The 21,938-nt window shown below is 37.3% G+C and overlaps 1 protein-coding gene across 2 annotated transcripts in view; it reads right to left on the bottom strand.

The window, feature by feature from the left end:
- Positions 1 to 1,395: 1,395 nt before the first annotated feature.
- Positions 1,396 to 21,938, bottom strand: part of LOC139764560 (dyslexia-associated protein KIAA0319-like protein) — a 47,878-nt gene continuing 27,335 nt past the window's right edge. For both annotated transcript variants that reach the window (XM_071691340.1, XM_071691338.1), the window contains exons 5-18: positions 20,269 to 20,460; positions 18,375 to 18,600; positions 16,886 to 17,009; positions 16,515 to 16,619; positions 15,450 to 15,594; positions 15,050 to 15,161; positions 14,348 to 14,502; positions 13,973 to 14,163; positions 12,884 to 12,983; positions 8,880 to 9,044; positions 7,092 to 7,253; positions 6,784 to 6,885; positions 5,571 to 5,741; positions 1,396 to 1,674 (exon numbers count right to left, since the gene is read on the bottom strand). In XM_071691340.1, the coding sequence (XP_071547441.1) occupies positions 1,532 to 1,674; positions 5,571 to 5,741; positions 6,784 to 6,885; positions 7,092 to 7,253; positions 8,880 to 9,044; positions 12,884 to 12,983; positions 13,973 to 14,163; positions 14,348 to 14,502; positions 15,050 to 15,161; positions 15,450 to 15,594; positions 16,515 to 16,619; positions 16,886 to 17,009; positions 18,375 to 18,600; positions 20,269 to 20,460 (2,093 nt within the window). In that variant the 3' untranslated portion in view covers positions 1,396 to 1,531. The remainder of the gene's footprint in view (positions 1,675 to 5,570; positions 5,742 to 6,783; positions 6,886 to 7,091; positions 7,254 to 8,879; positions 9,045 to 12,883; positions 12,984 to 13,972; positions 14,164 to 14,347; positions 14,503 to 15,049; positions 15,162 to 15,449; positions 15,595 to 16,514; positions 16,620 to 16,885; positions 17,010 to 18,374; positions 18,601 to 20,268; positions 20,461 to 21,938) is intronic.

Genomic DNA, 21,938 nt, shown 5'->3' on the forward strand with positions numbered 1-21,938 from the left:
AGTTTCTTCATTAAACATCATCTGCAAATGTGAACATTATGCCATGGAATTTTTACATTAAAATGTGTTACATCCAGTGAAGATTTTACCAACAAATTTCCTTATATCTTCAACACAACGAGGACCATCAAAGCATAATGGCCTATGTATGTTTATAACTTGAAGAAGAGCATTACCTGACTCCACTTGCAATTTGTTACACTGCAACTGAAAGACCACTTTCAACGATGTTATATCATAATCAATGGACAAAAAGAAGTACAATCTCATTGAGGAACTACTTCTTCCATCTTCTCTCTGATCATGATTGCAGTTCTAGCCTGATTCTGCAGTAGCCCTAAAGTATATGAAAAAAAATGAGGAAGGAGCTCAATTCCAGGAATAGCAGATCTGCAGTAATGACAACTGTTGGTAGACTCTATGCTCTGGTTACTAAAGATTATTCAAGATTTTGTTTTGTGTTTATCTTGTGTTTCAGCTACTATGATCCCATGAACACTAAAAGCTTAATCAGTCACTATATGCCACCATATAATCCATTCTCTCATGCAACCATGTGTCCCTACTCTCACTCTGCCATGATATGCTTTCCTCTCACAAAAATTATGCTGAATCCTAAAATCACATTGAATCTGTAGTGCACACTGAAATCTCTCAGCTACCATACAGTTTGAACTCTCACACAGTTATCACGGGATTTAAAGTCTGTTCCACTTCCAATCCGATGATGATTCTGTCATCATGAACTATGAACTCTTCCTTCACCCATGCAAGCCCTAAGCTCTACCCTGCTCCAAGAACCAACACTAAATGCCCAGAAGCTTAACTCTGACTCAGAAAGGATTCCGTAATTACAAGAAATGGCTTGAAGAGATATTCATAACAATTAAATATAATTTGCTTGAGCACAGTAAGTATTTGTATCTATAAAACTATCATGACAATAAACAAATAAATATTTCAATACACACAGTATAATACTTTGATTTCTTGTATTCATGTCTTGTTGAGATTTAAGTAAAACAGGTATGTATGTAGGATAAAGGATATGATGACAGTTCAAACAAGGAATCATAAAATCATAAAATAATCCTGAATCACCACCAGGATTTAGGCACACTTCTAAAAATATTCATTTATACATTTTAGACTAGCAAATTCTTTTGAATACTTAAACAACATACAACTGTACTATGAAAAGATACCATGGCTTTATACCTAAAATTACACAGATCTTAATCTTCATACTGATAATTTAGCATCACACCTCATCCCCTTGAATAATGAAGTTATGATAAAAAGTGATATTTTGCTTCAAAAATCCGAAATTCACAAACTAAGGTATATACCACCTGTGTACTGTAATACAAAATTATGTACATAACACATTCAAAATCTTAGTCTGTGAGTTGCCTGGCTAATTTACTTTGTACAGAATGAAGTATCCTTATAGTCAAAAGATAAAATATTTTTTTTGAAATCTGACTTGAAATCTAACATCTGGGGTATGTATTCACCATCATGTAGGGGGCTATGTACGAATTCTTGGCAGTTTATGGTATCCATTTCTTAGCTTGTCTGCTTTGTGTTTCTTCCTGGAGTCAAAAAGAATTTCTACATCGCTGTCACTCTCAGAGGCTGAGTCAAGTAGGTTGCCTGGAAGTCGACTCTTCACTTGATGAGGGGAAAGAGAAGACATGATACAGAACTGCCAATCATAAAATTATCTCATGAATAGAAAATACAAATATAATGGATGAAAATGAAATCAGAACATGGAGGATCAAATACTGAATCATAATCTTTGAACAAAGTTATATTTAAGAAATCAAGGTGTAAAAAAAAAAAAAAAAAAAAAAAAAAAAAAAAAAAAAAAAAAAAGCCAGTGGCAAGATGGTTAGAATATGACCGTTAATGATAACACATAATAACATGGATATGTAAGAGGCACATGGAAATAAATTTTTTGAACTTGCCAATTGTACAGAGCTAATTCAACAAAGACTTGTTCCTCTATATGGGATCTTTTAAAGCAGCAGCAAAATGATAACATCCTTTGTGAAAAAAAAAAAAAAAAAAAAAAAAAGACATGGATGTATCTGTCTACATTATCTAAGCTGCTCCTACAAAGCATACTTTTAACCATAAAACTTGAGTACCCTAGGACCCCTACTGCTTCAAGAATGCATTCCGAACTAAAGTAGCGAAATGAGAGACTCCTTTGAAGATTAAAGTCCCTTCATGAGACTGTACCACTATTCATCCATTAAAGAAAATATATCCTCACTGAAGGTGACTTTTCACTCATGGTGCAACTAATTGCAGGAAGAGTCCAGTAACACCTGCTAGATCTTATGACATCAAACTTCTAATGAAACATCTCAGTCCAAAAGCAATCCAAGCATTTACAGACATAACTATTGGCAATACAACCAATTCCACACATGCCTCACACACTGCTGTATGTTCAGGGCCCAAATAACTGAAAGCATCTTTCTCTTAATCCTTCAATCTCATCCTCACTTTCCCCTTGTTCCACCCATTTCTGACACATATATTCTTTTAATTGGTCTCTCTTCACTCATGTTCTTTACATGTCCAAAGCATTTCAGCACACACGTCTTTCCCTCTCTTAATCATACTCTTCTTATCACCCTACCTTTCTCGTCTCATCATTTCTTCTTCAATCAACCCTCCTTACATTACATATTGTCCTCAAGTACTTCATTTCCAACATATTTACCCTTTTCCATATTTTTTCACCTAGAACCTGTACTACACATCCATACAAAACCACCGTTACTTGCTGTAGACTCAGCTTCACTTGAAACCACTCACTGTCCTTTTTTCCCACTCCGACAAGAAATACTTTTATCATACACTCGTTGCTTCTAAGGTCATTCCTCCCACACCACACATCTGTAACATTATCCATAGAAATTCTCTAAAACACTATCAGTGCTTTTCAAGATACATAAATGCCACATACAAATCCTTTTGTTCCTCCACGTATTTCCTCACACACATTCTTTAAAGTGCACACCTGATTCACACATCCTATATCACTTTTGAAACCACACTGTTCTTCTCTAGTCCAATGCTCTGTGCAAGTCACCACCCACTCAATTACCACTCTTTCATATAAATTACCAGGTACACTCAACAAACTTATAATTCTGTAACCTGAACACACCTTTGTACCCCTTGCCTCCAAGCAATGGTACAATACAGGCACTCTGCCAATCCTCAGGCACCTTACCCTGGGATATACATGCAATGAAACTCCTAACTAACCAATCAACAACACAGTCACCCCTTTTCTTAAGAAATATGACTGAAATACCATTCCACTCCAGCCACCTTGCCACATTTCATCTTATGTTAGGCTTTCACCACCTCTTCTCTTTTTTCCACACTACTTACCATGACTCTCTGTCACTTTGCAAACTGGAGGTGGAGGGATGCAGTGAAAAAGATTTTGAGCAACTGGGGCCAGAACATGCAGGAGGGTGAGAGGTGTGCAAGGAGTAAAGTGAAATGGAATGATGTATACCAAGGTCAACATGCTATCAATGGACTGAACCAGGGTATGAAACATCTGGGGTAAACTATGTTAAGGTCTGTGGGGCCTGGATATGGATAAATTGTTGTGGTTTCAGTGCATTACAGATGACAGCTAGAGACAGTGTGAACAAATGTGGACTTTTTGGTCTGTAGCACCTTGGAATGGACGAAGGTAAGTGAGTATGAATATGTACATGTGTATACATGTATATGGCTGTGTATGTGTATGTATAGGTTGATATGTATACATACATGTATGGGCATGTACATACATATGTGTGTATATGAGTGGATGGGTCTTTCTTTGTGTGTTTCTTGGCACTACCTGGCTGACAAGGGAAATGGCAACGAAGCATAATAATAAAATATATTTATATTCATTATACTTTGTCACTGTCTCCCACGTTAGCGAGGTAGTGCAAAGAAACAGACAAAAGAATGGCCTAATCCACCCACATACACATGTATATACATACACGTCCACACATGCACATATACATACCAATACACTTCAATGTATACATACATATACATACAGACAAATACATATATACGCATGTACATATTCATACTTGCTGCCCTCAGCCATTCCCGTCGCCACCCTGCCACATATCAAATGGCACCCCCTCCCCCCACACACACACGCAAGGTAGCGCTAGGAAAAGACAACAAAGGCTACATTCGTTCACACTCAGTCTCTAGCTGTCATGTGTAATGCACTGAAACCACAGCTCCCTTTCCACATCCAGGCCCCACAAAAACTTTCCATGGTTTACCCCAGACACTTCACATGCCCAGGTTCAATCCACAGACAGCAAGTCGACCCCGGTATACCACATCGATCCAATTCACTCTATTCCTTGCACACCTTTCATCCCTGCATGTTCAGGCCCCGATCACTCAAATTTTTTTTTTACTCCATCCTTCCACCTCCAATTTGGTTTCCCACTTCTCCTCGTTCCTTCCACCTCTGACACATTTTTCCTCTTTGCTAATCTTTCCTCAATGCAATGCAATGGATTGAACCAGGGCATGTGAAGCGTCTGGGGTAAACCATGGAAAGTTCTGTGGGGCCTGGATGTAGAATGGGAGCTATGGTTTTGGTGCATTACACACGACGGCCAGAGACTGAGTGTGAACCAATCTAGCCTTTGTTGTCTTTTCCTGGTGCTACCTCGCACGCATGGGGGGAGGGGGGGTGCTGTTTCATGTGTGGTGGGGAGATGACAGGAATGGATGGGGGCAGCAAGTATGAGTGTGTACATATGTATATGTTTGTGTATGTATATGTATGTGTACGTTGAAATGTATAGGTATGTATATGTGTATGTGTGGGCATTTATGTATATACAAGTGTATGTGGGTGGGTTAGGGCCATTCTTTCATCTGTTTCCTTGAGCTACCTCGCAAACGCGGGAGACAGTGAATAAGGATAATGAAAAAAAAAATATATATATGCTGATAACTACATGGAAATGTGAAACATGATGAGTCCCAAGTGCACTTTTGTACATTACATTTTCAGGAGAGACTATGAACAAACCCATTCTTAGTCTCCCTTAAAGAAATAAAACAAAAAAGTGAACTCTAGACTTATTGTGTTTCATTTTTCTTTGTGGTTAACTGCATCAATGCGATTTATATGAATCCAATGTGGATGTGACTGGGATATACATCTACCTATGCCAAAGCAGCCACCATAATTACATGGCTCCATTGGCAGATAAATGAGTTCATTACAACTCATTTGGTGTCTCTGTAGAGCGACTTACCATGTACTCATCTCATTCAGGAACTCATTACCTCAGTGATTTTTAAATACAAATCATCTCTCTAACTACATTTTCTTTATACAACATCCTTTACTAAATCAAATGTTCCTTTACCAGCTTTATGATCTTGAAGTTTGTCACCAATCTTCCTATAAAGAAGGCTCCCCTAATTCAGTACCCACCATGTTACCATACATTTAAAGATTGACACACATTTCAGAGGAAATTACATACATTTAATGCCTTCCTCTTGACCATCAAGTAGTGAATAGCGAGGTGGTTTGCGGCGTGGTCGCGAGTTCCCTCCAAGTACCCTTACTAGGAGTGAACTTATACCCCATCCTAACAATCCTGAGATGAGCACTACGAGGCAGATCATCACAAATACATATACAACACTCCAATCTGAAAATGAAATTAAAACAAAATATCACTAAAGACAATGAAAAGTAAATCAGAATCCCTGAAACAGAACAACATTTTTTAAAGGCACAATAACTGCCATAAAAAATTACAAGCATAATCTCTAAAATACCTGTATATGCCTAATGTACAACCATTAAGTTGTCATCCTCTATCTAGTACAGTATTCCAGTAATCCTTATCTTTGCACAATTCAAAACATTCCTCCAAACTTACACCCCTTGGCATCATTTAATCCTTAACTCTGTCCCTATGAATTTAGTTGGTCTTCCCCTTCCTTTCTGAAATGGCATGACTCATGTGTAGCTTCTTAATCAGTCCTTTGCACCAACACAAATGGTTCCTGATAGTACTTCACTATGGCAGAAGAGCAATTAGGTTTAAAAAACAGAATACTGAAATAACTGAATGAAATGGTACAAAATGTGCGGAAATTTTTTTCACACATTAATAAGATTAAAAAACTGTTGAAACACCAAAGCAGGAACTGAGAACGAATATATATGCTTGATAATTCTGCAAGCACTCCTAGAAAAATAACATATCCCAGAATAAGCTACCTAGGCATAGATAAAGACAAAAGTTAGCTTCATACTCTTCTTAAAGAAGGCTGTGACACTCAGTGAAAGGGCAACCGAGGCATAAAAGTTCAACAGAAATAGGGTATTACGAAAGATGGTGAAAAGAAATAATGGGATAAACAAGTGGTATATGTATGGAGACAATATATGGGAGGAATAACTTCATGCAAGTAATGCCGGATGATGTATATGGAACTAGATTCTACAAAAAATCAAAAATGGAGTAGGACGACAATAATGTATACAAAGTGGAGAATAACATAAGAGACAACTATAAGAAGACATAATTGTCTTGTGACATCTGCATATGATTTTGTTTAGACTATCCTCTGCTGCAGAGGAAACAGTACACTGCATCCTCTGCTGCAGAGGATACAGTACACTGCCTTTAGGAAGATAAAACTTTCCTCTAAAGTTACCATTCCTGCCTTACTATCACATACCACAATTCTGGACACCATCTGCCATGTGACGACGGATGAAAGATTCCATCCACCAAGTATGACATCGACACTCTCGAGTTGCCTGAATGCACTCACCATGACCTGAAACGAAGGCACATAATTTTAGTAAGACTTTTTTTTCAAAATCTACCATTACTTCATTTGCACTATCAAATCCTTCATGACACAAGTCAAAGTCTTCAAATGTTCATGCACCCAATCTTCACTGGCCACGGGCAATTACAATATAAAAAAGAAGCATTACAGTGAACAAACATTTTTCTTACAAAATTTGTAATTTATAATACCTGAGCAATTATTCTGACAGACCACTGTATCTACAGAGAGAAGAGGTAGATCCAATAATTCTGAGGATTCTGACATAACTTGATGTCGTAACATTGACACAACCTGTGGTCCCTTTACAACCTCCTTCCCAGCATTGGCAAGGAAAGTAAGCCTCACACGACCTGTGATAAGAAAAAAGCAGCATTGGAAATTTTCATGGATAAGATTTTCTTCTGATATATCATTATATTTTTCCCACATTAATGCCTGTCTTATTTGCAATTCTACGGCAGTCATATTTACACATAATCCTTTCTAGTTCATGCTAATCTAAGGATTTCCTCTGCTAAATTAGCTGCTTGAGGTCATCAAAGCAGGAATTACGCATTTTCCATAAAGATATCCTAATCATTTGTTCATTCTTTGTATTTTGCTTTACAGCTTAAAGCCTTTCATTCACCTTGGTAACATACACTGGCACAACATGACAAAAGAAAGATAACTGTTCTACCATTCCTAACTACATTCAACGGCTTTGACCCTCCAAGTTGCTAAACTCTCCTAAACTCCAATTCCTTAAGCATCTTGAATTCTACACAGCCATCCCTCTGATCAACAGTGTGGTTTTTGCATGGTGAGATCCACCAGAAATATCTCTTATTACACTACTAATGTCTGGTCATTCTGTCAAACAGATTTTGGGGTAATTCTTAGTTGCAGTATATGAAATCATGATATTTCCTACAGAGATGTTCCATGAAACAGCCTCTTGTCATGTATTCTGAATGCCTAACACACCTGGAATTCTCATGCACCCACATTTTCTTTGTTCCAGGCAAGAATTTGGGCTTTCTCCTCCTTAGAAAGGTAGGAGCCAACCATCCTGAAGCACAGGTGGATTTAATACAGCTCCAAGGAGCAAAATTCTTAAAATGTCGTGGCAGCCAGGAATAGTAAAGAAAGTGTACAATATTCCCTCAAGATATCCTGAACCACAATGAGGAAGGTTGCTTATGCCCATACCAAATGGCGTAAACGATGCTTTTTGTGCATACGGAAAAGTCACTCAATTTCCTTCCTATAAACTAATGAAAATGTCCTCTAATGGGCATGCCTAAAGAATAATCAAATGTGGGGGGAAATTCTCATGCACTGCCATCAAGAGATATAACTCAGCTTGCATAAATATCTATATACAAACATCAAAAGGATAAAATCAAGTTACAGAGATACATTTGATACATATACAACACACTCACCCTACTTTCTTTAACCTATGCAATTTTGTTCTCACCATTCACATTTGTCTTCATTCCATGTTTTTTGTTTTATCTTTTTCATTTTTTCCACTTCCTCAAAAACCCTTAGAATATTCTTCTTCTGTTATCTATGTCTAGAAAATCTGTCATAAAAGAATTATTAATGCTGTACTCATTTCAGTAATAGCCTGGAAGTGTGTGATGCTGTTGCAAGGATGCAAAGCTGGCTTTCTGACTACCTCTGCACTCTCAATGACTGTTTTGGCTGACTCTTTCAACCTTACTGAAGAAATTCATCCAGATGATCCTCATGATATGATCTTTGGGCTCAAGTCAGTTTCACAGAAAAAATGAAAATGAGGAAAAGAAAAAATTTTCTCAACAACTTTAGGTGAAGGAAAAAGTAAGAGTAAAGAAGCAGTTGTGAGAAAGATATCAATATGAGGCATACAAATATACATATAAATATTTTTTTCATACTTTGTTGCCATTTCCGGCCTTACGAAACCTGGCGATAAAAGAACACAAATCAACATTATCCATACAGACCTGAGTGAGGAAGTCCAGTTAATGAGATAAGATGTATAGTAACAATACTCTCAGTTGTGTGGAGGAAGAGCTCCAACTTCTGCAGGAGTGTTGACAGCTGGGAGTATGTCAGTGCTCCAATATCACCTCCCACTACAACCTCCACTTCATCCATGTGGTGACGTTCTGACGATTACCAAATTCAGTTACATCAATATATCATATAATAATGGATGCTAGCTACCATAACCGCATCAACTAATAAATTTACTGCTGAATGGAACACAAGCACACAGATGTTGTAAAATAATTATCAAAAATACTGATACATACATTCCCAGCTGTATAAATACCTACACAATATATTTACAGAATGTACTGTATTTGTACACAATCTTGCTAAGCTTAAACTTAAAGGAACACTACTGGTTTGATTCAGCTTTCAAAAACAATGATGTAAACATCTTTTACTGTATGTGATATGGTACAAGACCTGAAACAGAACAGGCCTAAAACTCAATATATATGGGGTTTGATCGAGTGTCAATGTCATACTTGGTGGATGGAATTCTTCATTCGTCATCATATGGCAGATGATGTCCAGAATTGTGGAATGTGATAGTAAGGCAGGAATGGTAACTTTGGAGGAAAGTTTTAACTTCCTAAATTTTTTGGAGAGGGGGAAAGTATGCAGTCTGTTGTGGACGAGAGGGCTTGGGAAGTGAGTCAGTTGTTATTTGCTGATGACAAGGCACTGGTGGCTGATTTGGATGAGAAACTACAGAAGTTGGTGACTGAGTTTGGTAAAGTGTGTTAAAGAAGAAAGCCTAGAGTAAATGTCAATAAGAGCAAGGTTATTAGGTTCAGTAGGGTTGAGGGACAAGTTAATTGGGAGGTAAGTTGGAATGGAAAAAAACTGGAGGAAGTGAAGTGTTTTAGATATCTGGGAGTGGATGTAGCAGCGGATGGAACCATGGAAGTGGAAGCGAGTCACAGGGTGGGGGAGGGGGCAAAGGTTCTGGGTGCAATGAAGAATTTGTGGAAGGTGAGAATGTTATTTCGGAGAGCAAAAATGTGTATGTTTGAAGGGATAGTGGTTCCAACAATGTTATATGGTTGTGAGGGATGGGCTATAGATAGAGGTGTGTGGAGGAGGGTGGATGTGTTGGAAATGAAATGTTTGAGGACATCATGTGGTGTGAGGTGGTTTGATCAAGTAAGAAATGTAAGGGTAAGAGAGATGTGTGGTAATAAAAAGTGTGGTTGAGAGAGCCGAAGATGGTGTGTTGAAATGGTTTGGTCACATGGAGAGAATGAGTGAGGAAAGACTGACAAAGAGGATATATGTATCAAATGGAGAGGGAACGAGAAGTGGGAGACTAAACTGGAGTTGGAAGGATGGAGTTTATCTGAAAAAGATTTTGAGCGACTGGGGCCTGAACATAGAGGAGGGTGAAAGGCATGCAAGGAACAGAGTGAATTGGAACGATGTGGTATACCGGGGTGGACATGCTGTCAATGGATTGAACCAGAGCACGTGAAGCATCTGGGGTAAACCATGGAAAGTTTTGTGGGGCCTGGATGTGGAAAGGAAGTTGTGGTTTCGGTGCATTATACATGACAGCTAGAGACTGAGTGTGAACGAATGTGGCCTTTCTTTGTATTATCCTAGGGTGCACGGGGGTGTCTATGTGTGTGTGTGCCATTTCATGTGTGGTGAGGTGGCGACGGGAATGGATGAAGGCAACAAGTATGAATATGTACATGTGTATATATGTCTGTGTCTGTATATGTAGGTATATGTTGAAATGCATAGGTATGTATATGTGCGTATGTGGGCGTTTATGTATATACATGAGTATGTGGGTGGGTTGGGCCATTCTTTTGTCTGTTTCCTTGCGCTACCATGCTAACGCGGGAGACAGTGATTAAGTATAATAAATAAAATAAAATATAAATTTTGCATATAAGAGAATTGTGTTATGTCAAAATGACTGTCTAGCTATCCATCATTCATGATGTTAAAATCATTTATACTTTGATTCAAGAATTCTTAAAGCTAAAATGAAAAAAAAATAGTGGAAAGTAATTTTTTTTTTTTTTTTCATACTATTCGCCATTTCCCGCGATAGCGAGGTAGCGTTAAGAACAGAGGACTGGGCCTTTGAGGGAACATCCTCACCTGGCCCCCTTCTCTGTTCCTTCTTTTGGAAAAAAAAAAAGAAAAAAAAAAAAAAAAAAAAAAAAAAGAGAGGGGGGGGATTTCCAGCCCCCCGCTCCCTTCCCTTTTAGTCGCCTTCTACGACACGCAGGGAATACGTGGGAAGTATTCTTTCTCCCCTATCCCCAGGGATAAAATAATAGCCTACGTATTTCTCTGAGTACTCAACAAAAAATATCCTTAAAATTATGAGGATATATTTGGAATAAAGACACTTTATCTAATTGCAATTAACTATCCTCATCCAATAAAGTGAGTTATGCAATGTCCTTCATGGGCACCTAATCTTCTATAAACTTACTTTCCTCTAAAATACATATTCTCTCGCTCACTCTTTCCATCTCCTTCCCAGTAACCCCAACTCCTTTTCTTTTCACCAAGTTCATATACACTCTCAAAGTCATTCTTCCTACATCTATCCACCTCATAATCCTTAAATCTCAGCAAAGCATCCATTCAATTCACAACAACTCCTTTCTCTATTCTGTATCCTCTTACTCTACCAACTATATTTTCCCCTCTGTGCAATCCTTTCACTCAAATCCTTATTCTAAGTCATACAACATGCAATCCCTCAATCACTGCTATGACAACCCCATATTTCACTTCCATGTATAAGGATGCATTACATCTTGTTAAATTTTACCAAACCAGAAAATTTACATGTACCTTCATTGCCCTCCTTAAAATGTAAAGAACCTCCAATGCAGAAACATAAAGTGCCCATCTGAGAATACCCAGGAAAATTTGCTAAAAAGTCAGGGATAGCATGTAGTACCCATCGTGTATCTTCTTTGATGAATATTGATGTTCATCCCTGCATCTATGCACATTCCATAGTTGTCAGTCTTGGGTTCACATGGTAATAGCATCACCTATATTTTGTAAATTTTCTTTTACATGTTTCTGTAGGTATTCAATGCATGTTTTCATTTCTCCTTGTAAACAATGAGTAATCTTTTCAACCTTTTTTGCTGAACTCTGGTATATTAGTTTAAATAATTTTTTGTATAATCTCAGGTATCAGGACAGACTTAACAGTTTCATATATACCTTGCTGAAATGCTTCCAGATCTTGTGCATTATCACTGATGCCCTGAATTTCTTGCTCTGCCCATATTATCATGTAACATGCCCTTCTTATTTCTAAACCATACGGTTCAAGGATTTTTCTCTCTTGATAGTCGGCATGTCCTAGACTCTCAAACTTGCTTGTAAAGTTTTCTGATTTCTCTCTGACATTTATTTCCCTTTGTTTGAATGAACATAAAATGCTGCAGTAATCAGTTTTGCTCAAGTGTACGTTACGCATTTTCATCATTAACTTTTGTCTCTTGTTATCTTGTGAGATTGAGAAGATGGAAAAATGGAAGAAAGGAGACTCTGGGGCATCAGGGCCTAAATATCATGAGAGTGAGGGGCATACTGAGGATACAATGAAGTGCATGATTATGATATAAGGAGGGCAATGTTCTGACAGTGGGTTCAACCAGATCATATGAAGTAGTCAAGGTAAACCAGGATTAGTGTTAAAAGGGGCCAGAAGCTGCATGAAGACAGGTGACTCATGGTCATTGATACTGGTTAAGACAAGCACGATTTGGCTACTGCCAACTTAAACTGCTTACTGCTTGTCTTTACTGTTTAACAGATATGTTTTTCCATATATAACCCTTATCAACCAATTCAGCCAAAATGAAAGAAAAGGGGCCCATAAAAGCATGTGACGAATATCTTGCGTGAGGGAGTATTTCCTTTCCTAAGACACCACAGAATTAGCTTGTGAAAACTATTAAGTACTTGCCTTCCTTAACAATTATTGATACAGTATCAGAACTTGATGCTCCTTGATCATCCCAAACGGTAAGTTTCCAAACATAGCCACCAGCTACCACATCTGTAAACTAAACCAAACATCCACCTATTAGATACATGACAATATACATATCTGAAATGCTTATCCTGGCAAATGATAAAAGATGCACCATTTATCTATTTTATGATAGATAAACATCTATCCATCTCTTCCAAGGTCTTTTTCTCTTCCTTGATCCTTCTACTGTACTACAGCCATACATTAGCAAAGGGACAATAACAGCTTCATGTAATCTACTTGCACACACTGCCTTTAACAACTTTTTCTAATTCACTGCATCCCAATTTTTGTTCCTTGAATGACTCTACTTTCAACTTCAGCCTTCTTGCTACCAACCTTGCTAAACTTGTCTCCCAAATATCAAAATTCATCAGCAATTCTAGTTCTTAACCTTGCAAACTGATTTCACAATCTGACAACTTAAACCAACCATTAATTAGCATTTTACTTTTGTCTGTCTTCTATGAATTCTCATACATTCTTCTCCTTGAATCCTAATTCAGTTTTATCAACTTTCCAATTCAGGACTTTTTACTCAGCACTATCATCTAGAAGATACAGCCACTTATGGACTCCCCTTTAATTTTTTCCTCTACCAACTTTCAAAAATTTTCTTTCCACCATACTATTCCTCTCTTTCCACAACATATACTTATGTTATCGCACACCTTAACATATCTGTAATAAGTTCACTAAACTGAGTACTGAGGTTGTAGCCATGCTGAGGAATAGTCCAGTATATCATCTCACAACGCCCAACCAGCACTTGGTATCATTTACATGGCGAGAATTAAAGTTGCTTGAGAAAAAGAATGCCTGCAAAACTTTGAAGTTGACTGCTACCTTTTTTGGAAACCTTGTCCTTGTGCATTCTCACCGAGAAAACAGTAGGTTCAGTAAGAGGACTATATATGAAAACTCCTGTTCCCATAAGCAAAATTAACATAGAAAATTACATATTACATAATAAAAATACCAGGATGTGTGTGGGGGTTTTCAAACATTAGTTAACCATACCATGAGTACAGGAGAGTTGTCTGAGCCATTGATAACCTTCCCAGCAGCCAGCGAGGTGCCATCTCTCTCCCACAGCCATTTTGTAACTGCCACATCATCAGTTGACTTTGAACCATCAACCACCACAACAGAGACTGGAAGGGTCACACTAAAGTCACCCCCTGCATTGGCTTTTGGGGGAACATTTCGATCTGTGAAAAGAGATTCTCCTGCAGTGGTCTTTTAATTTTCCCCTCCAACATTGAGTAAATTGATATAGCATTAAAAAAATTATATCTATCATTGTTCATCTAAACAACATGAACTATGCAAACTATTAGTGTTTTATCTGACTTATATTCATAACTGAAAATACCACTACTTGAAACTACTAACCCTGGATTACTGTTACTGTAATGTTGTCAGTGGTATTCTTAGTAGGATCATCACCATTCCAAACAGTTAATCCAAACACATACTTTCCTTTGGTCAGTCCTGATATATTCACTTTCACCTCATCCATCTTGGAAAAATGTGCAGTGTTTGGACCACTGAAATATCAAAAAAATTTTCAGTAATGATAAAACTCACTTTTTATCAAAAATGAGCTTAATATAATCTAAAACAAAAGGTTGTTAGTCTACGACGGACTCTGCATCACTGGACATGACCAGGACTATGGGGCAATGGCTCTTGTTATGGCTCAAATGCAGTGGGACAAAATGGAATATACAATGATATATGTTTATGCTAAAATCATATATTATCAATATTCATTATGAACATTAATCATGCCACCTCCACTAATGACTGTTCAGTTGCAGTAATTCATATGTCTATCTAACTATTATCTTCAATTCTATACCAATATCCACTGATAAGGGATGGGAATTACTTTTGGAGGACTGGAAACCTCAACACCAATCCTACTGGCTAATAAAAGAGTTAGGATATCCAATTCCCAAAGGCAGACATGCAACACTAATTCATATGTACTGTCATAAGTGTGATGTCATCATTTCTGCCTGTCTCATATACACATACATTTCAACATGTAAATCTTAAAACAAATGATTCCTGTAAAAACATATGACATACCTAAACTGTTTCCAGAGCCAGTGAGTGTTGACCGCAGTATCTGTGCTATGACTTCCATCTAGCATTACAGTTGTATTTGGCAGTACTATTTGTACATCCCCTCTAGCATTTGCTGTAGATTATAATCTTTTATTCATTGTATATACCTAAGTAGGGAATGTAGGGCATATTACAGTGTATATTCGCTTCATGAGAATATATATCCACGGATGATGCTTATCACAAAAATATTCAAAACACCATGGAAAAACCAAAAAGCCATCCTGGATACAGGCTAATGCTAATGATTAAAATATTCAATCATTTCCATTTCAAGAAAATCTGCATTAGCAATCTTCAAGAGGTTGACCGTCACATTATTTTTTACATAAAGATGGAAGAAAAGTGTAAATAAACAAACCCTTTGGTGCAGTGAGGTTGGGCTTCTGGACATAAATGTAAACTGATGTATTGGAGGACTGCCCAATGCTATCAGTGACACGGAGTATAAACTGATAATGGCCCTCTTCCAAGTTACTGAGTCGTAGGAATGGAGTTCTTGTATCCTAAATGAAAATAAGTTCATTTACTAAAACCATATAAACACAGCAGCCACTTCATGTTAACAATAGTGAAAAAAAAAAAAAAAAACTGACATACATTTCTATGATTAAACAGGAATGAGAACAAAGCCCTTTGATTATTCTGACATACTGTGACATAAGCTTAAAAAATACCTAACCAAAGAATGTGACCATTCCTCCCTCAGATCATTAACTGCACAAATTTCTCAATTCAAGAGCCAAGGCTCTAAGAAGAGATGATCAACATATGAGCCACCCAGTAAAATGTATTTACTCATCCCCATGACAGAAATGTGAAAAATCCAAGCTGACTTAGTCACTGGCTCTCATAACTCCATTGTGGATGATTCAACATTTCCTGAAAACCTGATGCCCCTTTTACTCATCCTGTGCCCTTTTCCTCATGTTTCACTTTAACCAACTAGACGTAGGTTGAGGGTGTGTAAGAGTGAATTATGAGGCTATGTGGACACAGATTGATCTCATGTCACTGAGAACCAATCACTGAGAATTAATTCTAAAAAATAGACAAGCAGATAGCAAGAGAGCTAGATAGGAAGATATGAAGATGATGTCTTTTTAGATAGACAGATAGATAAATCAGTGGACAGACAGAAATACAGATAAAAAGAATTATGACTAGGCATAAAAGGGCAATACAGAGAATGCTCAAAAATTCAAATAATATGAGCAGAACATTCTATCATAACCAATGCCCATGATCTTAATCCTATCAACATGCATCAATAACACCTTTTGAAAATAATAATCCTAGGCTTACAATTTTGACTGTCTACACATCATTATTACAATAGAAGTTATTTCACCATTATCAAATCTTCATATCATAATTTCATCTTCAACTGACTTGAGAACCTTCCACAACAACAGCAAAATCTTACCTGCATATCCACAGCTTTACCAGAATCTTTGGGCCCCTTTGTCCATTCCCACTCATCAATGCCATGATCATCAGTGCTAAGGTTTCCATACAAGATTATTTCTGTCTGCAAGTGAATTTTGTTTACAATAACAGTACTTGAGAAAGTTTCCTACATTTAAAATTACACTTAAAACATTACATACACATGATACTCAGAGAAGTGATCCATATCAAATTCTACTTAGTTTACATTGTTTTCAATCAACTGCATCTACTTCCATTTAAGGATTCAATGATAAGAGATTCATCCATAATCCTGAAATTTTTTGAAGCCAAACATATCATTCAGAAATCATAAAAAAAAAAAAAAAATGACAATGAATCACTTACTTGAGGGAGATATATGATCTGATCGCCTCCAGCATTAGCTGTTGGTGGATAGTCTGTTTCCTTGATAACATTCACAACTGTTGTAGCATTCCCTTCAAGACCTTCCTTATCCCTTACTCGCAACCTTTAAACAAGACACAAAATATGCAGAAATGCAATAACCATCATTGCTTAAGATCTGTGACTTCATGAACAACATTTAGAACACAATATGCATTTTCTTTGATATCAATCTTGTATACTTTATATACAGCAAACAAATACTAGCATAGACATTTTACTTAGACAAATTTTGATCTACAACGATAATAAACAATTCTTACATCACAATGCAAAACCTCACACCTCCAATCCCTTGATAATACATGTAACTAAAAAGAAAATTTTTTTCTCACATGGTTATTCACTGCACAAGCAATCTCAGCAGAACAACAATTCACAGAGCAATGTTTCCTGATCGTGATATCCAAGAAACAGAAAAAATTTAGTAGAAGGACACTAAAAGTTTTGTAACAACAGCAGATTTGAAAAAGATTCTTTCCATTATTCAACATTCTTTTCTATAAATAATCAGAGCTGTCAACCTTGTCAAAAAAAAAAAAGGGGAATATAGATGGCAAAAATAAGGAATTTTGAGTAAAAAAAGGAATTTTGCAAAATGAACTTACAATCATGTGCAATATAGGCTGCACTTTTATTTCAGGAAATTATCATGTCCAGTGCTCAAGCTGTTAGCTCCATTTGTTTATCTACGTGCAGATAGTCCACAAGTGTTCACTTTGAAACCAACAAAGAACCTATTCTGAATGTCATTTGCCCTTCCATATGCAATGCTAAGACCTGAAGCACAAACTTGACATTGGTCAATTAATCCTTTTTCGATCGCTCAATGCAGGGCCACTTCCTGTTGTGTTCCGACATGCACGTCAAATCAAAATTGGGACACATCACTGAATATAAAGAACCAATCCAAATGTAGAGTGAACACAACAAAGAAATTCCCCCAAAAGATGACATTCTGTAAAACCCACAACCATACTAATATGGCAAATCCAGGCAAACTGATCAACTAATACGTATTTCATTATTCATTCTCTTTGGTAACAAAAATTCAATTCTACATTTACATTCCTTTAACTCAGGAGTGAATCCCCTTAACCTACTTATACAACAATGAGCATCATGTCACAGGGACAATTAATGCAAATTCACTAATCATGATGTCAGTCAAAATCTGTGTAACTATATTTTAGTTGTATACTGCTCTGTAATGTGTCATAGTAACATCATATTCTATTCATACAATATATTTCTAGCATAATTACTAAAACACCTAAGCCTAGATTTGAAACAGAAGTGATGTATTCCTAAGTAGAAACTATTTACAATCTAGCTTAAATATGATTTATCTTAAAAATGGGATTCTGCAAGAGGAACAGCAATGAAATGAATGGGTTATGAGAAAGTACACATATATGATGCAACTTACATTATTGTATAATTTCCTGGAATAAGGTCAGTAAGTTGCAATGTTGATATTTCTGTCTGATCAGGGAGTTTGTATCCTAATGGTGCTGTGACCATCTCCCAGTGATATGATTCAATCCCATCATCATCTGTACTTCCTGATCCATCAATAATGACACCAGATGTTGGAAGTTTAATTTCTTGAGATGGTGATATGATAGCTTTAGGAGGTTGGTTGATTCGTTTGGCTGTAAGTTGATCAATTCATGATTATTGTTCTGAAACTTGAAAGACAAACTGTTGATCAGAGATGTATTATGAAATACATATTAGAAATATGAGTAGACTCTGGAAGCATACCAAGGTGTGTTTGATGAGAGCATCCCAAGACTTTCTGGCAAGTCCACCCACCAGAAAGAACTTCCCAGGGAATGTGGCTCGACAGATAAACACACTGAAACAACTTCCATTCTTCACATGCAATTGAAACTTAAGTCAGTTAAGAAAGGAATGACAATAAACTATATTTTACAACACCCCAGCTTTCCACCACATTACAGTAACAGAAAACCGAGTCTGGATAAATAACTGAGAAAAAAGAATATCCAGAGAAAAAAAATTCACACAAAAGGGACTAATTTTTGTCATAGGAGCAGACTGAGTCAGAAAGCTCACAGCAAGGTTTTGTCTAAGTGATAAAGTGATATAAAAGTTTAAAGGCAACAGTTGCATTCATAATACAAATTCTGATAAAACTAATAAAAGTGTTATCAAGGACACTGTACTGATGAATATCACTCATAATTCAGAAATCTTTTAAATAATGCCGAGATTTACTGGAGTAATGAAAAATGTGACTAATAATTAAGAGATCTTTTAAGTAATGCTGAGATTTATGGGAGTAATGAAAAATGTGACTAAGAATAATTCTAAGGTCAGGTTAGGCAGAAGTAAACAAATATCATCAAACAAATATGAGAAACATATTTACAAGGCAAGTCTTATATCTCCATTCAGACTTCCATCCGCACATATAACAAACGATCAAAATTCATTCTCTGGTCATTCCTACAACTAATTACATAAAAATATCTACTATACTATTCACTCATTACAACTGCCTATATCTTTACTAACCTAACTTATATACACATTTTACAAAGCCATTACAGTTCAAAAGGATTTTGTTTGTCTTTCCAATAACTTCTTTATATCTTTCTTACATACATATACACATTTCACTTATAAAGAGTATGTTTCAAATACATAAATTACAGATGAGAAAAGCATCCCATTATGTATGTTTCTTGCATACTATAAAATCAAATCACCAGCATGCACTTAGACCTTTTGCTGAACTTCCAGCTCTTTTCCCCTTGCATGACTTTACTAGTAACCTGGGGCAAAACTGAAAATTTGAGACATGGCTACAATTTGTCATGACTTAATGTCTAACGGCATGAAAAATAGAAGGAAATATGTGAAGTTATACTTTCCTAAAGTACAATTCATTTCACTTGTGAAGGTCTTTAATGGATATAATGCAGAGGAATTCATAAACTGGGCCAAAATTATAGAATTTCATTAATGATTCCAGTTAACAAAATACTCTTACAACACTAAGAGCAAATCTTGGTCAATTTGTAGAAATCATCCAGTTGCTGCCCAAGCTAAGTGACATGACAGGTAAATGGAGCCCACTAAACTCTAACATAACTTGTGATGTGTAACTGTGCCCCAACTCCCATGCAGGGACATTACGCCCCTAAGTATGGCAGTTCGTAAGAAAAACTTTACTACAAAAATGCTTAGCAGCAGGAAAGCTTTATCCACTTGATCAACATTGCAGCAAATCTGAGTCCAGGAATTTTAATTATCTCGAGTTTTTAATATAAAAATAAGATAAATAAACATACGTGAGTGGACAGTCACATTTCCAGCAGCCTCGCCATGCACTCCTGGAGCATCAACAACCACCTTAAATATGTAGACTCCTTCACTCAAATGAGAAAGGGTGATGGTCTGACTGTTGGTACCACTGACAGATCCATGGTCATCACTTTGTGGCTGCTGTAGGAGGGTCCACTCATACTTGCAGTTGGATTTTGCTGAATAAAATGGTAACTAGGTTACTCCACCTTTAGCAGTAAAATTCAATATCTTTTTACATTTACCTTCATAACCTGAAAAAGTGTTGAATTTTTTTAACATTTTGTTTACAAGGCATGTGTACGAGTAGGAAGAGAGGAAAGTGATTGGTTCTCAGTGAATGTCGGTTTGCGGCAGGGGTGTGTGATGTCTCCATGGTTGTTTAATTTGTTTATGGGTGGGGTTGTTAGGGAGGTGAATGCAAGAGTTTTGGAAAGAGGGGCAAGTATGCAGTCTGTTCTGGATGAGAGAGCTTGGGAAGCGAGTAAGTTGCTGTTTGCTGATGATACAGCGCTGGTGGCTGATTCAGGTGAGAAACTGCTGAAGCTGGTGACTGAGTTTGGTAAAGTGCGTGAAAGAAGAAAGCCGAGAGTAAATGTGAATAAGAGCAAGGTTATTAGGTACAGTAGGGTTGAGGGATAAGTAAATTGGGAGGTAAGTTTGAATGGAGGAAAACTGGAGGAAGTGAAATGTTTTAGATTTCTGGGAGTGGATTTGGCAGCGGATGGAACCATGGAAGCAGAAGTGAGTCATAGGGTGGGGGAGGGGGTGAAAGTCCTGGGAGCATTGAAAAATCTGTAGAAGGCGAAAATGTTATCTCAGAAAGCAAAAATGGGTATGTTTGAAGGAACAGCGGTTCCAACAATGTTATATGGTTGTGAGGTGTGGGCTATAGATAGAGTTGTGTGGAGGAGGGTGGATGTGCTGGAAATAAGATGACTGAGGACAATATGTGGTGTGAGGTGGTTTGATCGAGTAAGTTATGAAAGGGTAAGAGAGATGTGTGGTAATAAAAAGAGTGTGGTCGAGAGAGCAGAAGAGGGTGCTTTGAAATGGTTTGGTCACATGGAGAGAATGAGTGAGGAAAGATTGACAAAGAGGATATACGTGTCAGAGGTGGAGGGAACGAGGAGAAGTGAGAGACCAAATCGGAGGTGGAAAGATGGAGTGAAAAAGATTTTGAGTGATTGGGGCCTGAACAAGCAGGAGGGTGAAAGGCGTGCAAGGAATAGAGTGAATTGGAATGATGTGGTATACTGGGGTCGACATGCTGTCAATGGATTGAACCAGGGCATATGAAGTGTCTGGGGTAAACCATGGAAAGTTTTGTGGGGCCTGGACGTGGAAAGGGAGCTGCGGTTTCGGTGCATTATACATGACAGCTAGAGACTGTGAACGAATGTGGACTTTGTTGTCTTTTCCTAGCGCTACCTCGCGCGCATGCTGGGGTAGGGGGTTGTTATTTCAAGTGTGGCGGGGTGGCGATGGGAATGAACAAGGGCAGACAGCATGAATTATGTACAGGTGTATATATGTATATGTGTGTGTATATATATGTATACGTTGAGATGTACAGGTATGTATATGTGCGTGTGTGGACGTGTATGTATATACATGTGTATATGGGTGGGTTGGGCCATTCTTTTGTATGTTTTCT

The sequence above is a fragment of the Panulirus ornatus genome, chromosome 50 (assembly GCF_036320965.1).
Source record: "Panulirus ornatus isolate Po-2019 chromosome 50, ASM3632096v1, whole genome shotgun sequence".
Classification (NCBI taxonomy): Eukaryota; Metazoa; Arthropoda; class Malacostraca; order Decapoda; family Palinuridae; genus Panulirus; species Panulirus ornatus.